The 22,621-nt window shown below is 39.1% G+C and overlaps 3 protein-coding genes across 3 annotated transcripts in view; all 3 read left to right on the plus strand.

Moving 5' to 3' along the window:
* The window catches only part of myom3 (myomesin 3), a 57,616-nt gene extending 44,357 nt beyond the window's left edge, over positions 1 to 13,259 (plus strand). The window contains exons 21-37 of the mRNA XM_023415260.2: positions 129 to 243; positions 994 to 1,150; positions 1,934 to 2,040; positions 2,470 to 2,514; positions 2,673 to 2,809; positions 5,144 to 5,288; positions 6,189 to 6,248; positions 6,900 to 6,967; positions 8,075 to 8,185; positions 8,537 to 8,624; positions 8,877 to 8,915; positions 9,203 to 9,308; positions 11,612 to 11,775; positions 11,906 to 11,942; positions 12,157 to 12,179; positions 12,297 to 12,352; positions 12,567 to 13,259. Of these exons, the coding sequence (XP_023271028.1) occupies positions 129 to 243; positions 994 to 1,150; positions 1,934 to 2,040; positions 2,470 to 2,514; positions 2,673 to 2,809; positions 5,144 to 5,288; positions 6,189 to 6,248; positions 6,900 to 6,967; positions 8,075 to 8,185; positions 8,537 to 8,624; positions 8,877 to 8,915; positions 9,203 to 9,308; positions 11,612 to 11,775; positions 11,906 to 11,942; positions 12,157 to 12,179; positions 12,297 to 12,352; positions 12,567 to 12,836 (1,728 nt within the window). The 3' untranslated portion in view covers positions 12,837 to 13,259. The remainder of the gene's footprint in view (positions 1 to 128; positions 244 to 993; positions 1,151 to 1,933; positions 2,041 to 2,469; positions 2,515 to 2,672; positions 2,810 to 5,143; positions 5,289 to 6,188; positions 6,249 to 6,899; positions 6,968 to 8,074; positions 8,186 to 8,536; positions 8,625 to 8,876; positions 8,916 to 9,202; positions 9,309 to 11,611; positions 11,776 to 11,905; positions 11,943 to 12,156; positions 12,180 to 12,296; positions 12,353 to 12,566) is intronic.
* Positions 13,260 to 14,912: 1,653 nt separating this feature from the next.
* On the plus strand, positions 14,913 to 16,106 carry fabp10a (fatty acid binding protein 10a, liver basic). The gene is made up of 4 exons (XM_023415256.2): positions 14,913 to 15,074; positions 15,305 to 15,477; positions 15,749 to 15,838; positions 16,007 to 16,106. Exons 1-4 carry the CDS (start codon positions 15,008 to 15,010, stop codon positions 16,055 to 16,057), a joined length of 381 nt encoding a protein of 126 aa, XP_023271024.1. The 5' UTR covers positions 14,913 to 15,007; the 3' UTR covers positions 16,058 to 16,106.
* A 1,223-nt stretch (positions 16,107 to 17,329) lies between these two features.
* Positions 17,330 to 22,519, plus strand: srsf10a (serine and arginine rich splicing factor 10a). Its single transcript, XM_023415261.2, has 6 exons — positions 17,330 to 17,529; positions 19,131 to 19,235; positions 20,147 to 20,250; positions 20,366 to 20,534; positions 21,386 to 21,436; positions 21,516 to 22,519. The coding sequence occupies exons 1-6, from the start codon at positions 17,465 to 17,467 to the stop codon at positions 21,787 to 21,789; spliced, it is 768 nt and encodes a 255-aa protein (XP_023271029.1). The 5' UTR covers positions 17,330 to 17,464; the 3' UTR covers positions 21,790 to 22,519.
* Positions 22,520 to 22,621: the final 102 nt, after the last annotated feature.

Raw genomic sequence — 22,621 nt, forward strand, 5'->3', positions numbered from 1 at the left:
TTATGATTAGGATTCGTCCATAACCTCATGTGCCATAAATACATACTTAAAATTGTTAATGTGTCAATAATCATAATGAATTATGACAATGACCGGTAAATATTTGATGTGCTTCTTATGACATCCAGGTGTCAGGTCTTCAGGCAGGTCAGACCTACCGTCTCCGTGTATCGGCTGTCAACGAGGCTGGAGTGGGCTGTGCCTCCCTTCCCTCTGAGCCAGTCACAGCTCAGACTAAACCAGGTCAGCTGTCATGGTTCCAGATATATAAATATTATTTTAAAAAAATCACCTCCAAGGCTTGTTGGAGGTGCTGGACCAAAGATACAATATACAAGGCATTTAACCCCTCGCTGTCAGTGAGGCTCTCTGCCTGTCAATCCCTCAGCGTCTCTGTGCTTTTCACACTTTTAAGTGTCATCTCTTGTTTTGTCAGCAGCGACCCAACAAATGCTGTTTTCCCTGCACAGTCCCAGCTATTATGGAAACATTTCAAACTGACCAAGACTGTGGATGTACAAAATATGATAAGACAAAAAGATTGATACCACATGTCTGTCTGTTAAATATGAAGCTTGACACAGGACCGTTTGCTTAGCGTAAAGGCTTCTGACACCAGCCTCATGTCACATGGGAGTGGTGTCAAACCTCTCATCTAACTATCATCAAACTATTCCTTTAAATGCCCATTTACATTTCCACCTGAACACTGAGAGCATCAGTTCAAAGCAGTGGCGAATAATAAGATATCGCAAAGACATTTACATCACACAGCACATGCAGTGTGTAATTTGGTGGTGCAAATGGCTAAAAGAAGAAATAGATTACAAATGAAAATAAGAGCATATTCAGCGTAAAATAAGTGAAAATGTAGGGGGTTATTACCTTTTTATACGTACAGTTTTCTTCGTCTGTATTATTTTGCTATAATTATATTACCTGATGGAAACCCATGGACCATACTGCCACCCTGACAGATTTTGTCTCCCTCAGGCACTAAAAACATTGAGATTGGTGTGGATAATGATGGCTTCATATTCTTGGGCTACGAGTCTGATGAGATGAATGATGACAGCAAGTTCCTCTGGAGCAAAAACTACACAGAGGCCATCGACGCCGGGAGAGCCCGAACAGAAACCAAGAAGAACAGGTAGGTTGATCAAGTGCAACGTGGCCTCTGTGTTCTTTTTTCCTGTTATTTGGTGAATGACAGGAAATCTGTGACAGTGTTTGTGAACTCAGTCAAGTTGTTTTAGATATCTCTTTTTCAGACTCAGTGGAGGCATTAAACCCCTCACTCTCAGTGAGGCTCTCTGTCTGTCAATCCCTCAGTGTCTCTGTGCTTTTCACACTTTCAAGTGCCATCTCTTCTTTTTTTTTTTTTTTTTTTTTTTTTTTTCAGCAACGTCCCAACAAATGCTGTTTTCCCTGCACAGTCCCAGCAACTATGGAAATGTTTCAAACTGAACAAGAATGTGGATGTACAAAATATGATGACAAATTAGCCTACTTCTGTGACACTTTTAAAGAGTAGGATTTAAAAAGAGGCCATTAAAACATGAGATGTGGTTTGAATTAATTGAATTCACTTTGTGAGTTGACATTTTGGGAGTATTTCTCACTGGATTCCCACTGAATGTCAGCCTCTTTGGATTATCCGATTCCTGAGCTTGAGGGAAGCTTGCCTGCTAGGTCTCACATTCACTCTTTTCCCCTCATTCATAGCATGTAAAACAAAAAATAGGTCCATTTTAAGTCCAGTTGGCTTTAAGGCGTTTGGTCTAAGCCACTGGGACTGGAAGCACAGTGAGATCTGATGGCTGACAGCACAAAGCAACACTTACAGCAGCTTTTGCTGCAGGGTGGACGGATAAATACGAGGCTGAAGTTGCTGTCTAGATGCATTTGTCTGTTTTTTCAATTCATCCCTCAGGTCAATCCTCACCTTCACCAACCCCTCTGAGGAGGATCTGGGTCTTTACACAGTAGAGATGAGTGACAACGCCAACCTGTCATCCAGCTATGACTTCACTGCTGAAGGTGAACTGAAACCTTTTAGTTGTTTAAATGTGTGAAAGAAGTAAAATAAATAAAATAGAGTGGAAGTTTCATGTTAGTTAACTGTCTTGTCCAATTCATATTCACCTGAAACAGACCAGTTCAGCTCAGCTGTCTCTAGTGTTATTGAAGACGCTGATGGCAGCAGGAATAGCATTACTTTTAACTTTAAGGGTTATCAAGCTTTTCTCTCAAGCAAATAATTATGATCCTCACAACCACTTCCACAAGGTCACTCATCCAATGAAGCACATGTTCTCAATCAACTTTCCAGCTTAGCAGCTTTAAAAATAGAGCCGTGCAAGCCATTGTTGTACTCGCTGGTACTTTGACAATATGTAGGTATTACAAAATGTGACTGCTGATCAAAGTGTAATTAACCTTCAGATGCTGTTTTCCTTTTTTTCGCAGACCTTGAACGACTCAAAGAGCTCAGCTGGCAAGTCAGAAATCCACGTATGTACCACAAAGATGCTGTACTGTATGATAAGTAGACCGTCTGTAAGCAGTCAGTAGTTTAAACACACATTAAGTATTCTTCATTGATTTAATGATCATCGAACTAATTCAGCTTAGCCTGTAAGACTCTGCTGTGTTTAATTTCCATTTGGCAGTGATAGCTCTGAAGTCGGCCTGGCAGGTGGAGGTTTCTGAGAAAGGCGACGTACGTCTTTGGCTTCAGACTGAGAGTCTGAGTAACTCTGCCGAGCTCCGTCTCATCTTCAATGACCGGGAAATCACCAGCACTCCGGTAAGAAGCCGTTGCACAAGCTATCCTGTGGTACAGCTGTTCAGAAAGTTCAGCATGTCACAAACCCTGTCAGGGTTAAAGGATTGGATTCCCTCTCTTGCTAAAAAAAAAAAAAAAAACATCACACTGTGAAGTATGTTTGATAAATGGATACAGCAGCAGGATGTTGATATGTTATTTTTATACAGTTTCATTCATCATTCATGTTTTAGAAAGGTTACTTATTGTTACCCTAGTTCTTTGAGCACCTGCCAGAGCCTCTTAAAGTTGCCGCCCCCTCTGAACAGCAATTCATCTCACGGACACACATAGAGGGATTAACCTCCTAAGGGGCCGCAGGGCTAAGATGGACAGTTTCATTATTTCCCCAGGCACCCAGAAACTAACCTGGACTCAAGAGCAGAAATTACTTGTTGATTGATCAATTAGTTGATTGACAGAAAATTAATTGTCAAAAAGTTTGATAAATGATAAATCATTTAAGTCTTTTTGTAAAGGAAAAATAAATTCACTTGTTCCAGCTTCTCAAATGTGAATATTTCTCTAGTTTTCTACAATTGGAAACGCAGCATCTTTGTATTTTTGACAGCTGGTCGGACAAAACAAGAAATTAGAGTGTTACCTTGGGCTTCAGGGAATAAAAATGGGCATTTTCACTATTTTCTGACATTTAATGAATCACTTTTATAGACTTGTTGATAATGAAAACGGTTGTTTTCAAACTTACAGCTCTCCTTTGAAAGAATAAAGTTCAAAAAGTAGGAAAATGTCATGAAACTTTAGAAGGCTTATATAACATTAGTGTGTTGCTGCATGCATCTGTCTTCATGACGAGTCACTACGAATCAAACACGGCAATTAGTGTTTCAATAAATATCCTGGAAGGCAGGAAATTGAGGCTGCTGGCAAAGATGAAGAGCAGATGCGCAAGGCAGCAGGAAGGTCTGCGAGCGGAGCTAATTTCACAAAGTCTGGGAGACGGGAGGATCAACCGACCTGAAGGTGAAGAAGGAGTCCACATCTGGTTAATATGTTAGTTCTGGTGAGATGCAAAAGAAAGGCAGAAGTGGAATAAATGGACAATGTGGACAACTTTCTTCAAACAAACATTATTGAGGGGTAGTAAAGCAACAGGATGTCAATATAGTGGGTCTTTAGTACTGGGTGAAATGGCTTGTTGAAATTGGAAACTGTAGACGTATAAGGCATGATGTGTAAAATATATTAATGATAAATATACATGCCTTCTTTTAGAGCCTTTCCTACGGCATCAGTTGCACAAGTAATGCTGAAATGTGTATACCTGCACTTAATATGCTGTTCACATATCTCAGAAATGACCTCCAAATTCATTTACTTTCATTAAAGAGCTCAGTGAAAGCAAGAGATATTTGCAACAAAAGCAAAAGGCATTTTCGTAAACATCCTTCCCATTATCACTGACAAAGTAATGTAATGCTATTGCAAGAAGTAATATGGAAAATAGAGACGGTGGTGATTTCACCTGCCATTTTAAAGTTCAATTTGCACTCAGATGACCTAAAATAAAGAAACAGTATAATCATTGAGGAACATAAACTGAATGTGAACAAACTGCCTCAGCACTCATATATGTTATGACACCAAGATAATCAGCAATGTCGTCAAGGTTATTGAACCATGCACCAATGTGTTCTCACCACAGAGAGGAAAAAAGAATACAACACAATATATTTATCGTGGTTTTTGACTCTGTCTGCTGAATTTTGTGTGTCTGTGTTTGTGTGAGACGGGCGACTGCTTTATATTCAGCAGCTCCCATTTATCGCTCGTACTTCATTTTCATTTATTCCATTATTTCCCAATATCAGAGTTCCATCTGAACAGTACTGATTACACGTTATTTCTAAATGATCACAGCTGAGGTTTGCAAATTCAAAAGCCATTTAGCTGATTAAAACCCTTAGGCCTGCCATACATCACAAATCACATCCACCACTGAGGCCCATCAACATGCAAGGCATACACTTATCTTGATGAACATAAAAGCCATGAAAATGAGCTCAAAGGCTGTTTCCTCTGTGCACTTGTTTGTCTGTGTTTCTTTGTGTGTGTGTGTGTGTGTGTGTGTGTGTGTGTGTGTGTGTGTGTGCGCCTGTGCGTTCATGAAAAAAAAGGAATATTTCATTTGCAGTGTGCCTGTCAGTTCAGACTCTTTCATGCACTGCTCCACACTAGATTCCCTCTGTATGACTAACCATATACTGTATATACTATAGCAAACAGCATGTGTGCCTGCCATCTGCAGTCATCTGTGTACTGTATATGTGGCAATGCTGGTTTGCTCTTCTGCAGCACCGTAAGATCAACTTCGACAAGACCAAAGGTCTGGTGGAGATCCTGTTTGACCAGCTCTCTCAAGAGGACGAGGGCTCGTACACGGCTCAGCTGAGAGACGGCCGCGCCAAAAACCAGTTCACTTTAGTCTTTGTGGATCAGAGTAAGTCATTCACTCATCTCCCACTAAGCTGTTATACTGGCTTTTGTTACAAACCATACAACAAGCACAAAAGAGAAAAAAAGAAAACAGTAGCTGTAAATTTGATATCGCCCTAGCTCAATTTTTTTTTCTGGGTATTTAGGGGTTTAAGCTACTTTAGCAAACATTCTGCAGTTAAGAACTGACATATTTTTTATAGTCAGTCTATTGCAATTACTATCTATGCAATTACTTTAGGCCAATAAATCAATAATTGAGCATTTCCCCAACACATTTCTATTCCACTCGTACCCCAGAATGAAGAAGGCTGTCAACATTTAGGCATTCTTGTTGTCGAAATGAAATTTACAAAAAATATAAGTGAATAATAACAGGGCCCAACTGCCATTATTTCTGGATGCCAAAGATCTACTCTATTTAATTGTATCATCATCGTGCCATCATCAGCAATTAGAGGATCTGATTTGCGCCACAATAACTCTTGGTTCTGTGGGGACATAAAACCCAGGTCAAAGTATCATCTTTTAAATCTTGTATTGAAGCATAATGTAATCTAAGAGCTCATGCTGATTGTATTTTACTAGAATTGTTTTTTTACTGTTTTAAATACTTTTTTTTTTACCGAGAGGTTCCCTGTTTGATTAGATTTTATATTTGAAAAAAATGATTAGCTGTCTTGTGTTAAGCACTTTGCAACCCTTTGTATAAAAGCAACAATAGCAACCTATCCTCAAACTTGATGCATATTTTGGTGCTTGACATTATTTTGAAAACAACAGGTTGTCATCACCTCTTCCTATATGGACTTTGTGATCCCACTGCTGTGCAGCATATTGGGGTCTGCTTTGCACTCAATCTGTTATTTATAATCTGTGATATATCACTTTCTGTGTCTGTCAGAGTTCCGTGAGACGCTGGCGTTGGCAGACGCAAACCGGCATGACCATCAGAGGAAGTCCGGTGAGAAAACTTCAAACATTAGAAACATACAGTAAATACAATCAGAGCCTCTGCTGCTCGGCCCGGCTCGGCTCTACTGTGTTCAATTCAAAGTCACACTCGCTTTAGTATATCATCTGTGGGCGTTTAACCTATTGCTGAAAAAATACTTGTGTTGCATCAGTTGTATAGTGAGTGAGTGATGCCACGCAGCTTAGAAACACATAAACATGACTCTCTCATCTCATTCCGAGGTGAATGTTATATCTAAGAAATGCAGAAGCTTTTTGAGGATTTTTGCATTGAGTGTCACAGCTGCTTTGTCTTGTCACATAAAGAGAGAGAGGAAGCTTCCTGTGCCACTGAACTCCACAAACTCCACTTCACCCACAGTTCAGGAGTGATAAGGAGAGGCTATACAACTCTTTTGTGTGTAGAGGCCAGTGTTCTTGTTCAAATAGACTACCTCACACCATGTCCACTATTCAGAGTCCACGTGAGACTCAAAGTCCATATAACACTCTTTTTTTTGATTGGTGATTTGCAGAATAATACAATGCACAAGAGATATTTAACATATCATTGTGTATTATGGTGTCATAAATGATTGTCTCAGGGTCACTGTTTCTATGGCTCAGTGCAGATGAATAATAATTTGTTCTGTTTTCATAGGACCCTATTTCCAGGAATTCTTGTCATGGAAGATAAATGAGGATTGTGAACTCATTATACAATGCAAGGTACTTTTATATTTTATAGAATAGATTTTCTAATGGCAATAACAGAATATCATAATAGGAAAGGTTATACTTTTACTATTACTAACCAAATCATAGCAATAATAAAACTATCATCAGAGTCCAGGAAATGTTCTACTTTTCTTATTAATTCTTAAAGCATTTCTGTATTTAAAAAAACTACTGATGATAGTGATTCTGGCTCTTTTAATCCATAGCACATAATCTGAAATGCTTTATCACATAATTTCCATACTTTTATTTATGTTTTTATTCATTTAACTGTTAATTAACCAGGAATGCCTTAGTAATATTAAAAGGTCTAGTGCCCTAACCAAGATAGGCAGCAATAGCAATGATTTACAAACAAATTACTTAAGACAGACGACACATGAAATGTGCCACAAAATCAAAATTTGGCAGGAAAGATAAATCATTTCAATCATACAGTCATGTAAAAGCCTACAAACAAACTCAATACAACCTAAGACCAATCCAAAAGAATAACTTGAACTCAATCAGAGTTTCTGCACATCTTAAAGTCTTTGAATTTTGTCTCCTAAAAAGAGACAAATCTTCATTTACAAAAGTTTTAAATATTTTCTTTTACCAACCCTTGGCAGTAATGTCAGTTCTACAGTGTTTTATATCTGATTGTGGTCTGTCTGTCTGTAGCAAACACTACTGCTGCCACATTAGCTAGAAAACTCATCTACTCATAACGACCAGTGTAGATTTTAGCAAAAACCTAAAATTAACTTAAATTAATTAATCATTTTTCATTGATTAATCCATTCATCTATTTTATGCTGCTTATGTGGATTCAGTTTGCATTAATTCCGTTGATTATATCATTAAGACATTTAGTAGGTGTTTTTGTGAAATGGGTATTAACTTTTGATTCTATGGTTAAAAAAGTTCTAAATTTAATTTGGTGAATTCTGCAGAAACCATGTTAATGAACTTAACACATCCAGATTTTAAATATCAAAAATTATCATCAGAAGAGCGGGCGCACAGTTTCTGCAGAGAGTTACACTGTGGTGCTTTCAAAGAATAGAATAGTCCTTGTTTTTTTTTTACAGATATGATACATCTCTCCTCTCACAGGTGACAAATACAAACAAGGACACATCTCTCAAGTGGTTTAAAGAAGGCATGGAGGTGACCCAAGCTGTGTACGAGCAGTCATCCGGGGTCAGCACACTCACCATCTCACAGGTACCCGAAACGATTCTGCCCCGATCTGCTTCCAGGCTACAGGATGCAAGGAGGGGAGTTAAGGGCTCAAATGTGAATCAGCATTTATAAACGGCAGCCAGTGTAGTGAGAGGAAAACAAAATAAACAGACTGACAGACAGTTGATGTTTATAGGATTAAGTCCGGACATGTCTTATTCTGTGTTATTCTTGAAACGCTCCCAGGTTCACCTTGATGTGTACTTTAAGCTTGACCTGAAAATAAATTTGAAATTGAATTCAAGTATTTGGGTGTTCTCCAGAGATATCAATATTTCATTTGAGAAGTCATGAATATGTTTAACTTTAATACGTTGAATGGTTTTTCCTCAGGTTACAAAGAAAGAGGCAGGCTCATACAGAGCTGTGGTGTCGGATAAGAGAGGAGAGGACGTGAGCACCTTAGACTTACTGGATAATGGTGAGACGTGACCTTGTCAACAGCAACTATCCACAAATAATAACCCCCATTTGTTCCTATGTGCATTTGAGCTAACACAAATCTTCCATCAGTAATAGAACAGTGATTAATGTGTTTTATTTTTTTCCTTCGTTTCTCATTAGGTGTTCTCAGCACCCAGCTTCCCACCTCTAATCTTGTGTTTAGTATTTATTGAGTGCCAATAGCCATATAAAACACTGTATGAAGCTTAATTGTTCTTTTTATTTACAGAGTATGACAATCTTCTCCAGCAGCTGAGCAAACAGTGTGGTGAGTTATTCACAGTTGGAAGCTCTACTTTACAGAACAACCTTTGTGAAATGTGCCAATGACTTGATTTTTACACCAGCTGTGCTGTGTTGGGATAAGGGTAATACAACTGAAAGCCGTGATAATTAATTGTTGTGTGTGTAGTTTCAGAGAATATTAATGTGTTGAGCTCCCCAGATAAAAAAAAAAAAAAAAACACTTTTAAATTGTGAGATAAACTGCAATGTATATACAGACTATAATATTATATAATCAGAAGAATGCCTTCTCTCTGTCCATCTCTGCAGCATTGTCAGCCGGACCACTGAGCATTCAAAGCACTGCTGAAGGCTTCAAGCTCTACAGCTCACTCAAATACTACATCAGCTACCTGAAGAACAGCTGGCACTTCAAGTGAGTCCACATGCAGAGCGCCTGTCTGACCGAACATCCTCTGTGCAGCAGCCACAGGGAATCAAGGATTCAAAACTGAACGTGAAGTCTTCTAACTTAAGCCCTGAATAAAAATGTTGAAAATCATCATGCTCAGAAACACCTGCACAGGAAAGCAAATGAAAAGAAGCTTAAAGTTTATTTTGGCTTCAGTACCATCCAGCAGTGCGGTCAATTGTTTACTGCGAGCCACAGAAGTGCAACACTGGAAATGCCGCATCAAAGCACAGAAAGATGTACACGATACTCTAACAGTCTATGAAAGTCATCAGCATGACAGGTGTCTCATAGGCTGGTAAGGCACTGTGGCTAACCACCACATGCATACAGCTGCAGCTAGTGTGCCTGTGCACAGCATAGACCATAAAACGTAACCACTCATACTGGCTTGACTGCTGCATATGCTCCCACACAAAACCCGGTGGAGATGAGACATTAATGTAATGCATACCCAACGCTTCCATGGTTACTATAATAATGGTCATGGCTGCCTAACAACAAAACGTAACTATGGGTCGAAATAAGCTGCAGCACAAACGACCTGTGGGCTCGTTGTTCACTGGAGGACAGTCTCGAACATTTGTTTCCCCCTTCTAGCAGTGAGAGTAATTACACAAACACTGTCGTTTCCAGAGAGGAAAAGCAACACCAGTGGTAATCCCTGTTTGTCCTCGCCGTTGATCGTTTTCTTTTTTAGACTGTAATCCTTCCTATTTTTTATCTGGAGCATCATAAACTTTTCTTCAATGCTTTATTTGGTTTTTCTGGCATAGGCCCCGCCATACTCCTAGTTGCTGTAGCCTAGTTAGTCTCCGTCGCTGTGAATGCTCCCATCTTTTGCTCCGGCAAAACAATCGTTGCTGGTTGGCGTAAAACCCATTGCCATAGGTGAGCCAGTGCAGGAGTGTCACCACAGACACCACATTTAAAACTCTCTCAAGAAATACACAGAGATTTACCTGGTGCTGATAGGCTTAATCAGCACTGTAACAGATGTTCATTTATATGTACAAGCCCCACACTCCAGCTTTAATCTACTGTGACATTTCTCTTCTTGGTGGCAGAAGTGTAAGACTCCTGATTAAAGTTCAGCCTCTGAAATGCTTATTAAAAATCAACTCATAACAACTTGAAAAGTTCAGTGTCTAAAATGTGACAGTACAGCTAGATCTTGATGTCTCCATGCAGATGTTACTATGTGGCAGCTGGGGGCACATCTGGGCACTGAAACACCTGGTTCATCCTACTTATCTATTATAATCAGCTCAACAGAATGCTGCACATCACATCAAACTCTGCAGCCAAACTTTGTTCGAACCTGAAGTTTCCAAACATCAAATATGTCAGGCTGAATTTTGGGGAAATACTGTATGTCTTACATGATGCACGTGTGAAAAACACAAAGAAACCATGAATTCTTGGATTTGTTTTCCACAGTTGAGAAAATCGAGAACAGGCAGATATAGAGTATGTTATTGTCACGTTGTTTTTTCCAACCTTAAAAGTATTTAAAGGGAAAATTAGCAATGCTAAGGAGAGATACCAACATGCTCTGAATTTCCATTTTGAGGCAGAGACAGTCAGAGTTTAGCAGTGAGAGAGAAAAGAGAAAGTGGAGCTGTTGCATTCGTCTAATGGTTGGACAGAAAACTGTTTGTTAGCTGGTCAGTCTTTTAAAATGCTAAAACATGCATGTGCATTTCGTCAAATTGAAAAATTCAGTGATAATAGCTTTAATGCCTTTGCAATTATTTAAAGGAACTACTGTATGTATAGTAAAACATGATTATGACATGCTTATGGGTGTAGCCAGTTTCTTTAGTCAGGCTACTAGCACCATCTGCTGAGGCCTTTAAGAATGGCCACTGAAAATAAATTATAATGCCGAGTGACTGGGATAAAACAGTTAAATATGATTCCAGTCTGAAATGTAACTATAAAAATATTTCCCCTCAATTTTCTTTTCCACCTTTTATGAGTTTCTAACCCTCACTCACTTTCATCTGACTAAAAAAGGTTGGGATTTTGTAAAGATTACCTTGCATTTCAGCAATTATAACTACTAGAAGCTGTGGGCAGCCTAACTCAGGTGCCCGTTCGACCATCTGTATTGGACTAAGGCCAGTACTTTGGTCAAGGGAAAAAGCAGGAAAATACATTTTTTGACGAGGATCTGGCGCATCCAAATGGGGTGAGGGTAACTATATCTGTCTAAAGCATACACAGCAGTATAAAACAGTATATCTGTGCTCCTTGCCCTATAGGGAGAAGAGGATTGACGAGGAAGCCAGGACAAAGACTGGCAGCAGCATGCAGAAGGTCTGGATTGAAATCTTTAACCCAACAGAGAATGATAAAGGCAAATACACCTTGGAAATGTTTGACGGCAAAGAGACACACAAACGGTATCTTGACTTGAGTGGACAAGGTGAGTGGGAATAATATTGAGGTTTACAAGTTTGATTTAAATGGATACCTTGCACAATTCCAGACTGTGCAATTTCAGAGTAAATGTGATTCGATTTTAATCGGTCAGTCTATGTCTTGATCATTTCCAGCCTTTGCTGATGCCTTGCTGGAGTACCAGAGGTTGAAGTAAGTGTGGCAACATATGCACCTAGCATGGCTTGCTGTGACACTAACAGAAAACACAGAGGAGTCAGAGGTAACAGATTGTTTTTAAAAAGACCTACACAGGAGTGGTTGTTTTACTTGAAAACTATTCACTGAACACCATCTGAACTCAGACTATTGTTGCCTGACACTATACAATGTTGTATTGATTTGATGCTTTATTTTCATCCCTCAGGCAAGCGGCCATTGCTGAGAAAAGTGAGTCACAGATTATGTGTTAATCCTGAGAAATTTCTGTTTTACAACAAAGATAAAGACATTTTCACAGTGGATACCAACAGGGAGTTGTCGTTGTTGTTGCTTATTTTGTTTCAGATCGGGCCAAAGTGACAAAAGGTCTTCCTGATGTGGTAGCCATCATGGAAGGCAAGGTATGTCATTGTCAAGAAAGCACTGCAGACACTTCAGTATTACTTGGACACACAGTAATACACATTTACACTACATTGTGACATCGATGTCAATTTTTTGTGTGAAACAGATGTGCATGAATCATACTGTGGTTCAGTTACGTTTTTGCAGATTTGATCCTTTCTATTGCATATTGTTTAATATTTTCATGACTCCTCTCTGTCCTCTCCTCAGTCTCTGTGTCTGACATGCTTCATCGAAGGTGACCCAGCTCCAGAGATCTTCTGGCTGCATAATGACAGGGAGATCGTTGACCAGGCCCAGTTTACCATCACTAAAGAGCCAAAGTGCAGCTCCATCACTGTCAACAATGTCAAAATGGAAGATTCTGGAAAATACAGCATCTTTGTGCGCAACAAGTACGGTTCTGAGACGGTTGATGTGACTGTGAGCGTGTACAAGCATGGGGAGAAGCCTCCAGCGAATGCAGTGGAGATGGGTTAAAACTGCAAATTGAGTCATAAAGTAATTTCTGCAGGGATGTTGTGATCCTGATAGAGATTTTAAGATAGAGATAGAGCGCTACATAGATGGATAGATTCAATACTCTTGCAGTATTTGCTGCTAACTTTACAGTAAACAACTGGATGTTAGTTAACATTAGCTTATACTAGCTAACATTCACTACCAGCTAAGAATGCTGACTTCTTTCTGACTTCTCTCTTCTCCACTTGTGCTACTGTTGTACAACATATACTATATTTACCTTATCTGATAATTGGCTACAGTGACCATGCTTCAAGTGCTCACGAAGCAGCTGTCAAACAAAAAAAACTGCAGCAGCCTCAGCTACTGGACTGAGCTTTTGGTGAATCAAATGTGTCATCTGTTTGTTTGTGAAATGAATAAAGCAAATTCAGTAATACATTTTCACTGGTGTATTATTTTTATTGGCACTTACTGTTTCATCATCATATTTATTCCATGACTTTAATTCCAATTTATGATCAAATATTGTTGCAAATGTGGACTTCAGCTTTGTATATGATTTTGCGAGCAGAAATTATGTCTTGCACTTAGGCCATGTTGATTTTGTGGTTTGTACACATCGACACAGAAAAGAAGGAACTACTAGTACAATGGTGTACAGTATCCAACTTCTTTAGATACTGATCACATGCATTCATAAAGAGCAGATCACCATAATCCAATAAAGGTAAAAAAAAAGTTGCCATAATCAAGTGTGAGAGAGAAACAGGGTCTGTTTAATAAACTTGCAAAACTGTTGCTTTGCCTTTATGGGGTATTGACTTTGGCTGGACATCCGCTCGCTGACGGGCGGGGGACATCTAGTCCAGGACATCATCGCAGACCGTGGGCTAGACTTTCTTTGTTTGGCCGAGACATGGCAACAGCCCAGCGACTTCTCCCGGCTGGTTGAATCCACTCCTAGTGGATTTGTTTACGTCTGTCAACCCCGTGGCTCCGGTCGGGGAGGAGGTCTCGCGATAATTTACCGCGACAAGTGGAAAGTCTCTCCGGGGTCTGTGCCCGTCTCCAGCTCGTTTGAATCCACTGTCTGCGAGCTGTTTGGTCCCACTCCAACCATCATTGCTACTGTCTACTGTCACTTTTGTATTGTTTTTATTTGTATATTTCATTTTTATTGTTGTTAATTAATTCTTAATATGTTTTTAATCTCAATTTGTGTAACTGTGTACGGTGTCCTTGAGTGCCAAGAAAGGCGCCTTTAAATAAAATGTATTATTATTATTATTATTATTATTGAGAGTAGTGATGTTTCTTTAATTTTAGCATTAGGCTGCAAGATAGTAAAATGTGAAAAATTGAAGGGGTCTGAACACTGCTTACTTTAAAAGCAAACTGTCCGTAGTGTCAATAACCCTATAACCAGGTCCCAGTCAGTCAGGTAGATTCACATGAGGAGGTTCAACAGCAAAGAGGGAAGCTTGCAGACGTGAATGAAAGTTCATTTAAGATCTCATGTTAAATGAAATACCCTAAATAAAATACATGTAAATGTGGCTTATAGTATCTCAAATGAATCAATTAAGCATTTTCTACTTTTGATCCTTTAGGTTACCATCTTCAAACTCCACCCTGAGCTCTGTAAATCTTACAGTAAATGACGATTATGTTTTATATGTTGTTCATGTGCTGTCTGTTTTCTGTGCCATCTGCATCCTGTCTTTCATCTATCACAAATAACAACAATACCAAAAGGCAGCATGTAAACAATTGTCTTTTTAATTTTACAATAAACCATATTTCTGCATGCAATGATAAACATAAAATATGTACATATATAAATAATATATATAGATAATATGAATATAAAATAGAACAGGAAATATGCACATATTTCCTATCAGTGAAGCTCTTGAATACACTCAGTGTGAATACATTTGAAATTCATATTCAGTGAAAGTTGCCGTTTGGCCAAACAGGAGTGAGTGAACTTCAGGTTGTTCAAACATCAGTGATTACTACACAGGGGTTTGTTACTCATTACACACAGCAATGGAACCCGTTTGCCTGCTTGTATAAGACGGTTTGGGGGCACATCCACATTCTCCACATTGTGTTGAGCTTCGCACAGCTGTCTCAGCCTCCAGCCCGCTTTGGTGAAGGAGATCCCAGACCTTCTAGAAAACATGGACTTCAATGGAACATGGCAGGTTTACGCTCAGGAGAACTACGAGGAGTTCCTCAGGGCAATGGGTGAGAAAAAGACGAGGGCCTGCAAGGCTTGGCATATAAAGAAAAACTACATTTGGTAACTAAAGACAAAGTGGCTATTTTGACTCTGTTAAAACCTCCTTCCCTGACCCTAATATCTTTTGTAACAACAAAGACAACATAGCTTTGCAGCCCAGAGATTGATCAGTCCTTACTTTTAAGTTCCACTGTGAAAGAAGTAACTAAAACAAAAACTGTACTTTTCTCAACAGAACTCCCAGAAGATATCATCAAGCTGGCCAAGGACATCAAGCCAGTTACTGAGATCAAGCAGAGTGGCAATGACTATGTTGTCACCTCCAAGACCCCTGGAAAGTCTGTGACCAATTCCTTTACCATTGGCAAGGAGGCTGAAATCACCACCATGGACGGCAAGAAGCTCAAGGTTTGTCATTCTAATTTGCCCTTTATTTTGCAAGAAATATAGCTTTTGAAAACTACTTGTATGTATCAGTCTTTCCTATATATTTTTGTGAAGTAAAAATATTTAAAGCAAAACTTATTTTCTGAAAAAGTCTTAATAATGAGCCTGCGAGTGTGCAATGTCACGGAAACTCCACTAATGATGATAATGATAATGTTGTTTTTTTGGGGGGGGGGGCTGAACCTGTTTTTGGGGATTCATGATATGTATTGTCTCCTCCTCTGACCCCCAGTGCATCGTCAATCTGGAGGGTGGCAAATTGGTCTGCAAGACCGGCAAGTTCTGCCATGTCCAAGAGCTCAAGGGAGGAGAGATGGTTGAGGTACAGTGTGTCCTACCAGAATTCCCTCTTTCTTGCACACATCTGAAATCAAAATCAAAATTGACTTGCTGTTTAATGGCTCACCTTGATGTATCATCAGCTTAAATAATGTAATTTATCTCCTGTCCATATATTAAACGTGTTTACTTTTCTCTTATGCCTTTTCAGACATTGACCATGGGCTCAACAACTCTCATCAGGAAAAGCAAAAAGATGTGAACTTGGCAGTGAAGTAACCAATGTCTAATAAAAGTGTTGCTTGATAAGAGTGGTTTGTTTCATCATTCTGTGCAAATGCCCACACATGCCTCTTTTTGCACTGGCCTACCCTGCTCTACACCTGACATCTACTGTATAAAGATATATGAATTAAACTAAAAGTGAACTAGATCTTTGCAAAGAAGCATTATAGCAAAGGTTTGTTATAGTTTGATGCCAAACTAGGTGTATTGAGACCCCTATTGGTGCTGAGTGAGTGCAGAGTATATAGGCTACAGGTTTCAGAAAGTCTTTAAAAAATCATGCAGTTCCCTGAAATAACGTAGGCTATTCAAAAGTTTTCAATTTCATTCAGAGGGTTCTTGAATATTTTTTCTAGGCTGCTGTAGACACTCACTAGGAAGCTTGTCAACTTGTGATGAATGTAGTGGATTTTACCCAAATTTAAATCAAAAAATAATTATTTTTTAACTGGTTAATCAATTCATATTTTTTGTGTTGCTTATATGGGTCCAGGCATGGATTGATTATAAGACAATGGGGCCCTAGGCATAGACAAGTAAAAGGTCCCTGCATGTTCTGTATAGGACCACCAGACTCACAAACTTAGTGGTTGTTTTGCATCTATTTGGGGTCATTTTACATCTCTTTGTGATTGTTATTTGTCTCTTTGTGGTGGTTTTACATATCTTTGTAGTTATTTTGTGTCTCTTTGGAATAGTTGTGCCTATCTTTGTAGTCTTTTAATTGAGCTTTGACTTAAAAAAAAAAAAAAAAGTATTAACAGCTACTTCATACAAAGGCTCTGACCCAGGGCCCCAAGGGGTCAAAGGGCCCCCTGGGCTCCGTCTTCATTACTTCATATATGGTTACGTGAATTACATTAATACTCAAAAGTTTTGGGATAGTATGACAGAAGGAAGATACTTGCATGAAATAAAAAATAAAGTAGGAGTGGTGACTTGAATAGTAAACTTTCTATCATAGGGGAACATCCAACTAGCTATTGTAATCCGTGTCAAGAAACAGAGACAGGAAAGCATTTCTGATTTTTATAGTGATTTCATGCAAGGAACAGGAAAGAATGGCTATAGAAGATGGGCTACAAGAGGCAATGATCAGTGGGAGCCAGTGTTAGAGATCTGCACGAGTGTGGGGAGATGGTTAGAGGGAGAGAATGGATATTCGGGTTTAAAGCCAGAGGGAGGCGGTAATGGCACTTTAAGGATGCCAACAACTCCCAAAGAAGAAGAGTGCCTCCGTAGCAGCGCGTGCGCAGTGTGACGAAAACGCTTCGACCACGTAGCTACTAGCTAGTATTAGCTGCAGCAAAGCATCAGGGTTTGTGAGAAACAGCTGTAATAAACAAATTCACGGCCGCCAATTTGTTGAAACGGGCCGTTGAAAATGGCGAGGTACCTGAGGCCTCCTAATACCTCTCTCTTCGTTAGAAACATCGCTGACGAATCCAGGTATGTGTCATTTTTAACCCTGCTAGCGTGTATGTAAGCATGGTCAAGCTAACGGAATGCTAGTTAGTTAGCAAACATATGTGCTACCACCAAAATGGCTAACTAGGAGTGATCCCAAACAAGGAGACAAGAGTATGTGTATCTATTTTTAACCGAAAATTGCTCCAGATAACTATTACAGCTATCATTAACAAATTTCTTTACATAAGATGATAATATCTAGCAAACGAGAATTCGAAAGATTGTTGTTGCATCTTAAGTTTTAGCAAGTTGCTTTATATACAGCGCATAAATCCATGCTCTAGTGTTACTGCAACAATTGCGTGATATTTTTGTTTGAAGTGAGTTACTTGTATGCAAAATGAGCTAACTGCCGGTCAGCAAGTTTATTTTTCACCAGTGTCTTTTAATTAACTGGCTAATTGAAAGGTTTCATATGTGAACAACCAACACGGTCTTTGTGCACTTCAACATCTGTTGTTACTTTACTTGTATTGCATAGTTCCCGGTTCACAGCATAGCCATCAGGTCCCAGCAACTCATTGGGTATTTTCCAACAATGTCTTGGACCCGATTAATTTAATTTCAGACCACAATTTCTTGGGAGTTGATGTTTGAATTTTAACAGCCAGTTAATTTAGAATTTGATGTAGAATTGTGACACCACTGTGGGCTGTTGTTGCCTGGGAACCCATTGAAAACATTTGGTTGCCTTGACAATAGCATGCAGTTTGTGACATAGTGCATTTTGTAATTACAGCTTATCAAAATGAACATGTTGTATTTGCTCTGATGTATAAAACTGAAATTATACAATGCACAGAAGTTCACGCACATCATAAAATAAATAGTCTATCTCTTTCCTCAAGTGGTATCTACCCCTGAAGATAGTGAAGATAGTTTGGGATGTATGTGCCAGGGTTTTTAGACTCATGCTACCAACTCAAACAATGGATTATAATACAATTCTGTGCTTGATGCACTCAAAATGTAAAAAACTAAAAAGTTTTGTAAACCATGCTCTGAATAGTTTTAAGTGGAACTGTTTTCTACACAGGAAATACTTCCCAACAATTTATGTACATAATTCCGGTTGCATGAGATAGTTTCACCACTGTGCCACTGTTATTTGACATTGACCCCAAAGTGTATGCATGTCCAAAATACTTTAATTTCTAACAGATGAGAGATAGTATACAGTCCACAGAACACAGCAACCACTGGCACACTTGACAAGTCTTTCTGTTACATCTATGACCTTTTCTTGCTGCTTCTTTTCCAAGACTTTGACTAGAGATGTTACTGTATTGCCTGGTTAACCCTTGAAACTTTGTCGTCCCTTTGAATTGATAATGCATGCCATTTCTGGGTTTTATGGCTGCTGTGGATGTGTTAAATTCAATTTCTGGGGTTTTATTTGTACAATTACACCTTTAAATGAGACTTCCCTTTGAAGTGGGAAAGTGATAACATTTGTGTGCCAATAAGTATTGTCATATGCTGTGCTGGCACCTGTACTTGTGTATACCTTGCACTCTGGGCTCCAGCTAAATTGATATGGTAGCCAGCAGAATAAATGTGCTTGTTTCATGACACTTTAGGCCAGAGGATTTACGACGTGAGTTTGGTCGTTATGGGCCTATTGTAGATGTCTACATTCCACTTGACTTCTATACACGGCGACCAAGAGGATTTGCTTACATTCAATATCCTTTATTCCTTTAATTTTGAAATGGCGTTTTCACTGATGAATCATAAAGTGTCTAAATCTAACTATCTGGCTACAGTGACACCTGACCTGACATTTATTTTTTTTGAGGGGTCACTTTTGTTTCAGAAATGTTTATCCCATTGCATGGGAATGTTTTTATGTAATTTTATTTTTAAGTGTTATTTGTTATCTAGTATACTGTATTCAAATTTAAACCTATTCCTAACCAATATTTCCTCTGTTGTTGCCTTAGAATGGTAAAGATACTGTTCTGGAGACCCCACACCAAAGAAAGTTGAAAGGCGGTTGTAGAGTAGATTCAAGCCAAAGACACCCAGGCGACAAGCAATAGTGGAATTGGGAAAATAAAGAGAGAGCAAAAGCATGAAGATACAAAGAGGAGAAAAGAGAGCACCCAGGCTTCCATTTGTCTACCAAAGGGAGGAAAAGCAAAGTGTTTATTGGGCAAAGACAAGCAGGAAACCTCAAGTTCTTCTGCCAAGACAATAAAGATCAAGCTGAAGGTCAAAGGTCAAGCATGTTAAAGGTAACAAGCCAAACTTTTTGTATCCTACCGAATCTGATCACCATCAATATTTGTCTTGTCTTGACAATCTGAAATCACAAATGGGCCTGTTGATTCAGTTTTATGTTATTGTAATTGCAGTAGGTATCACTGAAGACAATAAGTTATGAATTAAAAAATTATGCCAAGAGAATGAATTATTATCATTTTTACTGTTACCTGAAATAACTGATTATTCGTCACACAGATCCAGAAGCTGTGTGTTTTCATTTGGAGCTTTCAACTTGTTTTGCAACCTTTTCTTTGTAATTGTTGTGCATGTGTGAAGCCTTCTGTCCCAGCTATCCAAAAAAAAAAAAAAGACCTTAACAACACAGCATGTTTGAAGATGTTCGGGATGCAGAAGACGCTCTTCACAACCTGGACCGTAAGTGGGTTTGTGGACGTCAGATCGAGATCCAGTTTGCCCAGGGAGACCGCAAGAGTATGAACAATCTGCATTCCTATTTAAGCATAGCAACTTTAATGTTTCATGGAACTTTGTTTTGGAAATACAATTTATTGATACCTAATGTTTGTATATAAATTTGCCCATCAAGCCCCTAACCAGATGAAGTCCAAGGAGCGTCATTCCCCACGCAGTTTCTCCCGCTATGATGATGATCGGGATAGCCGGCGAAGACGATCTCGGAGCCGCAGCTATGATCGCCGCAGGTCCCGGAGCCCTTCCTATGAACGCCGCCCTCGGAGGTCTGAGAGCCCTAGAGAGTGAGTTGTTGGCAACCTTGCTATATATACAACCTAAGATTCCTAAATTTTTTATTAGAACCTGTGATTTCTGGTGCTGCAAAGCTGTGCTGTATCAATCAATGTAAATTAGTCTGCTTAAGGATAACTATGTGCTAAAAAGTGTATAGTAATTAGGGGTATCAAACCTGAATACTTTAACAAAGTACCAGCCAAAATGTGTCCATAGCATCAAGTATCAAGTTGGCATTGAATGCTTGGTCAGATTCTTAGGAAATATCAGATCAAAGAATAAGTGAACAAATCAGTTCTAAATCAGGTAAAAAAAAATTTTACTTTAGACTATATTTAATTCAGACTTAAGTTCCTTATAAAACAGATGCTTTGAGCACGTTTACATATTTTGTTAAAAGAAAAAAAAAGAGGATTAAAGCGCCAGAAGATGTATTTAGTCAATACTGAAATACTGTGTCGTATTGGCAAAGTCGTTTAAAAGTTTTAAAGGGTCCCCAAGAAAGGGTAGTGTATTTAAGACTTTTTGACAGACCCACCACAACTTGGACACCTAAACACAAAAAAATAATTTTCATTTAGATGGAACTCTCATTTCATGATTTGTTGGACGCCATAGTCCTTTTTCTGAGTGTTATTTGTCCCATTGTAAGACAGTCTATGCAGGTTTCATGTGATGTGAGAAGTTCCTTCTCAATCTTTATTCTGATTATTTGAACCGGGAACTGGTTTAAACCAGTAGTGTCAGTGAATGAGTATGACGCCATACAAAGCCTACTTACATGAACCCATTGTTCTCATATCCTGGCAATATTGCTGGTTACACCCTGAAAAACTTGTTATTTTTGTTTCCTTTACAGATCTCGGTCCTACAGTCGACACAGACGTAGCAGAAGCCATGAAAATGACAAGTAGGATCATTTGTTATCTTGCAGTTATTAAATAATAAGGATTACTCTCTTATGATTAATAATAATTTTATCCCACCAGGTACAGAGGTCCTCCCCGTGATCATCACAGAGCACACCATGAACCAGGCTCACGAAGCCGCTCCGCATCCCGCTCCCCTTCACCCTCCAGATCCAGGCCCAAAGGTAAAAAGAGCCAGTCCAGGTCCCACAGCCCCACTGAAGATTTCCACCCAACCTCAAGCTCCCAGAAACAGTCAGTGGGACGATCTCCATCCCGCTCCTACTCTAGATCCATGTCTCGGTCACGCTCTCGCTCCAGGTCCTGGGCTGGACGCAAGTCTGGAGGTCACTGACTGCCTGGTCTTCCAAAGCCCTCTATTTATCAGTCTAAGGATGTTTCTGTTCAGCTTTCAACCTATGATAACTAGAGTGTTATGCTCTATATTTTCATTTGTTTATCATCACATTATGGTTGCCAAAGGAAGGAGCAGTAGCAGGAGCGGAGATATTTTTTCAAGCATATTCAGAAAAGCTTTTTGTTCTTAAGTGAGTCATGAAAGCACAGCTGATCCCTGGAAAGTTTTGCCAGGTTGTCTTTTTTGGACTTGTGTAATGTGGGTTTTTGAAGGTGGCGATAATGTTGCGGTTTGGCTTTGCCAATATTTTTTTTACTGAGTTAGCAATATTTAGATTCATACGTTTGTTAATACAATGCCTGTCTCAGTTTGGTATGTTATGTGAACGTGAATAAAAATGTAATTGAACTTCAGGCCAGTATTACCAATATTTGTATTTAAGTGCCCCAACCATACAAGCCTGGTTCCAGGGGCACTGATACAACAGGCAAGCTGTATACTGTAGTAGCAGTTTCTGTAGTTACTATGGCAATGGAAGATAGATGGAAGGCAGTCAGTTGTTACCTGATACTTGATCCAATATTTCATGTGACAGTATGTTCAAGGTGAGCTGCACTCGTTTACCATGTACTTCAGTGAGTGAGTCAAAGTCAAGTGTTCCTTAGTAGTTATCATTTTAATGGTTTTACTTGGTTTGCTTTATCAATAAAGAAATAAATTCTCTCTATTTTTTGAACATCTAACTTATACTGCGACTAGGATAGTAAAGGCATGAGAGTTCAGATTGCCATAATTGGTTTTGATGGTAATTAAAGGCCTACTCTTGGAC

The sequence above is a fragment of the Seriola lalandi genome, unplaced genomic scaffold, assembly GCF_002814215.2.
Source record: "Seriola lalandi dorsalis isolate HSWRI2012SDOR001 ecotype SW California unplaced genomic scaffold, Sedor1 jcf7180002054546, whole genome shotgun sequence".
NCBI classification, from domain to species: Eukaryota; Metazoa; Chordata; class Actinopteri; order Carangiformes; family Carangidae; genus Seriola; species Seriola lalandi.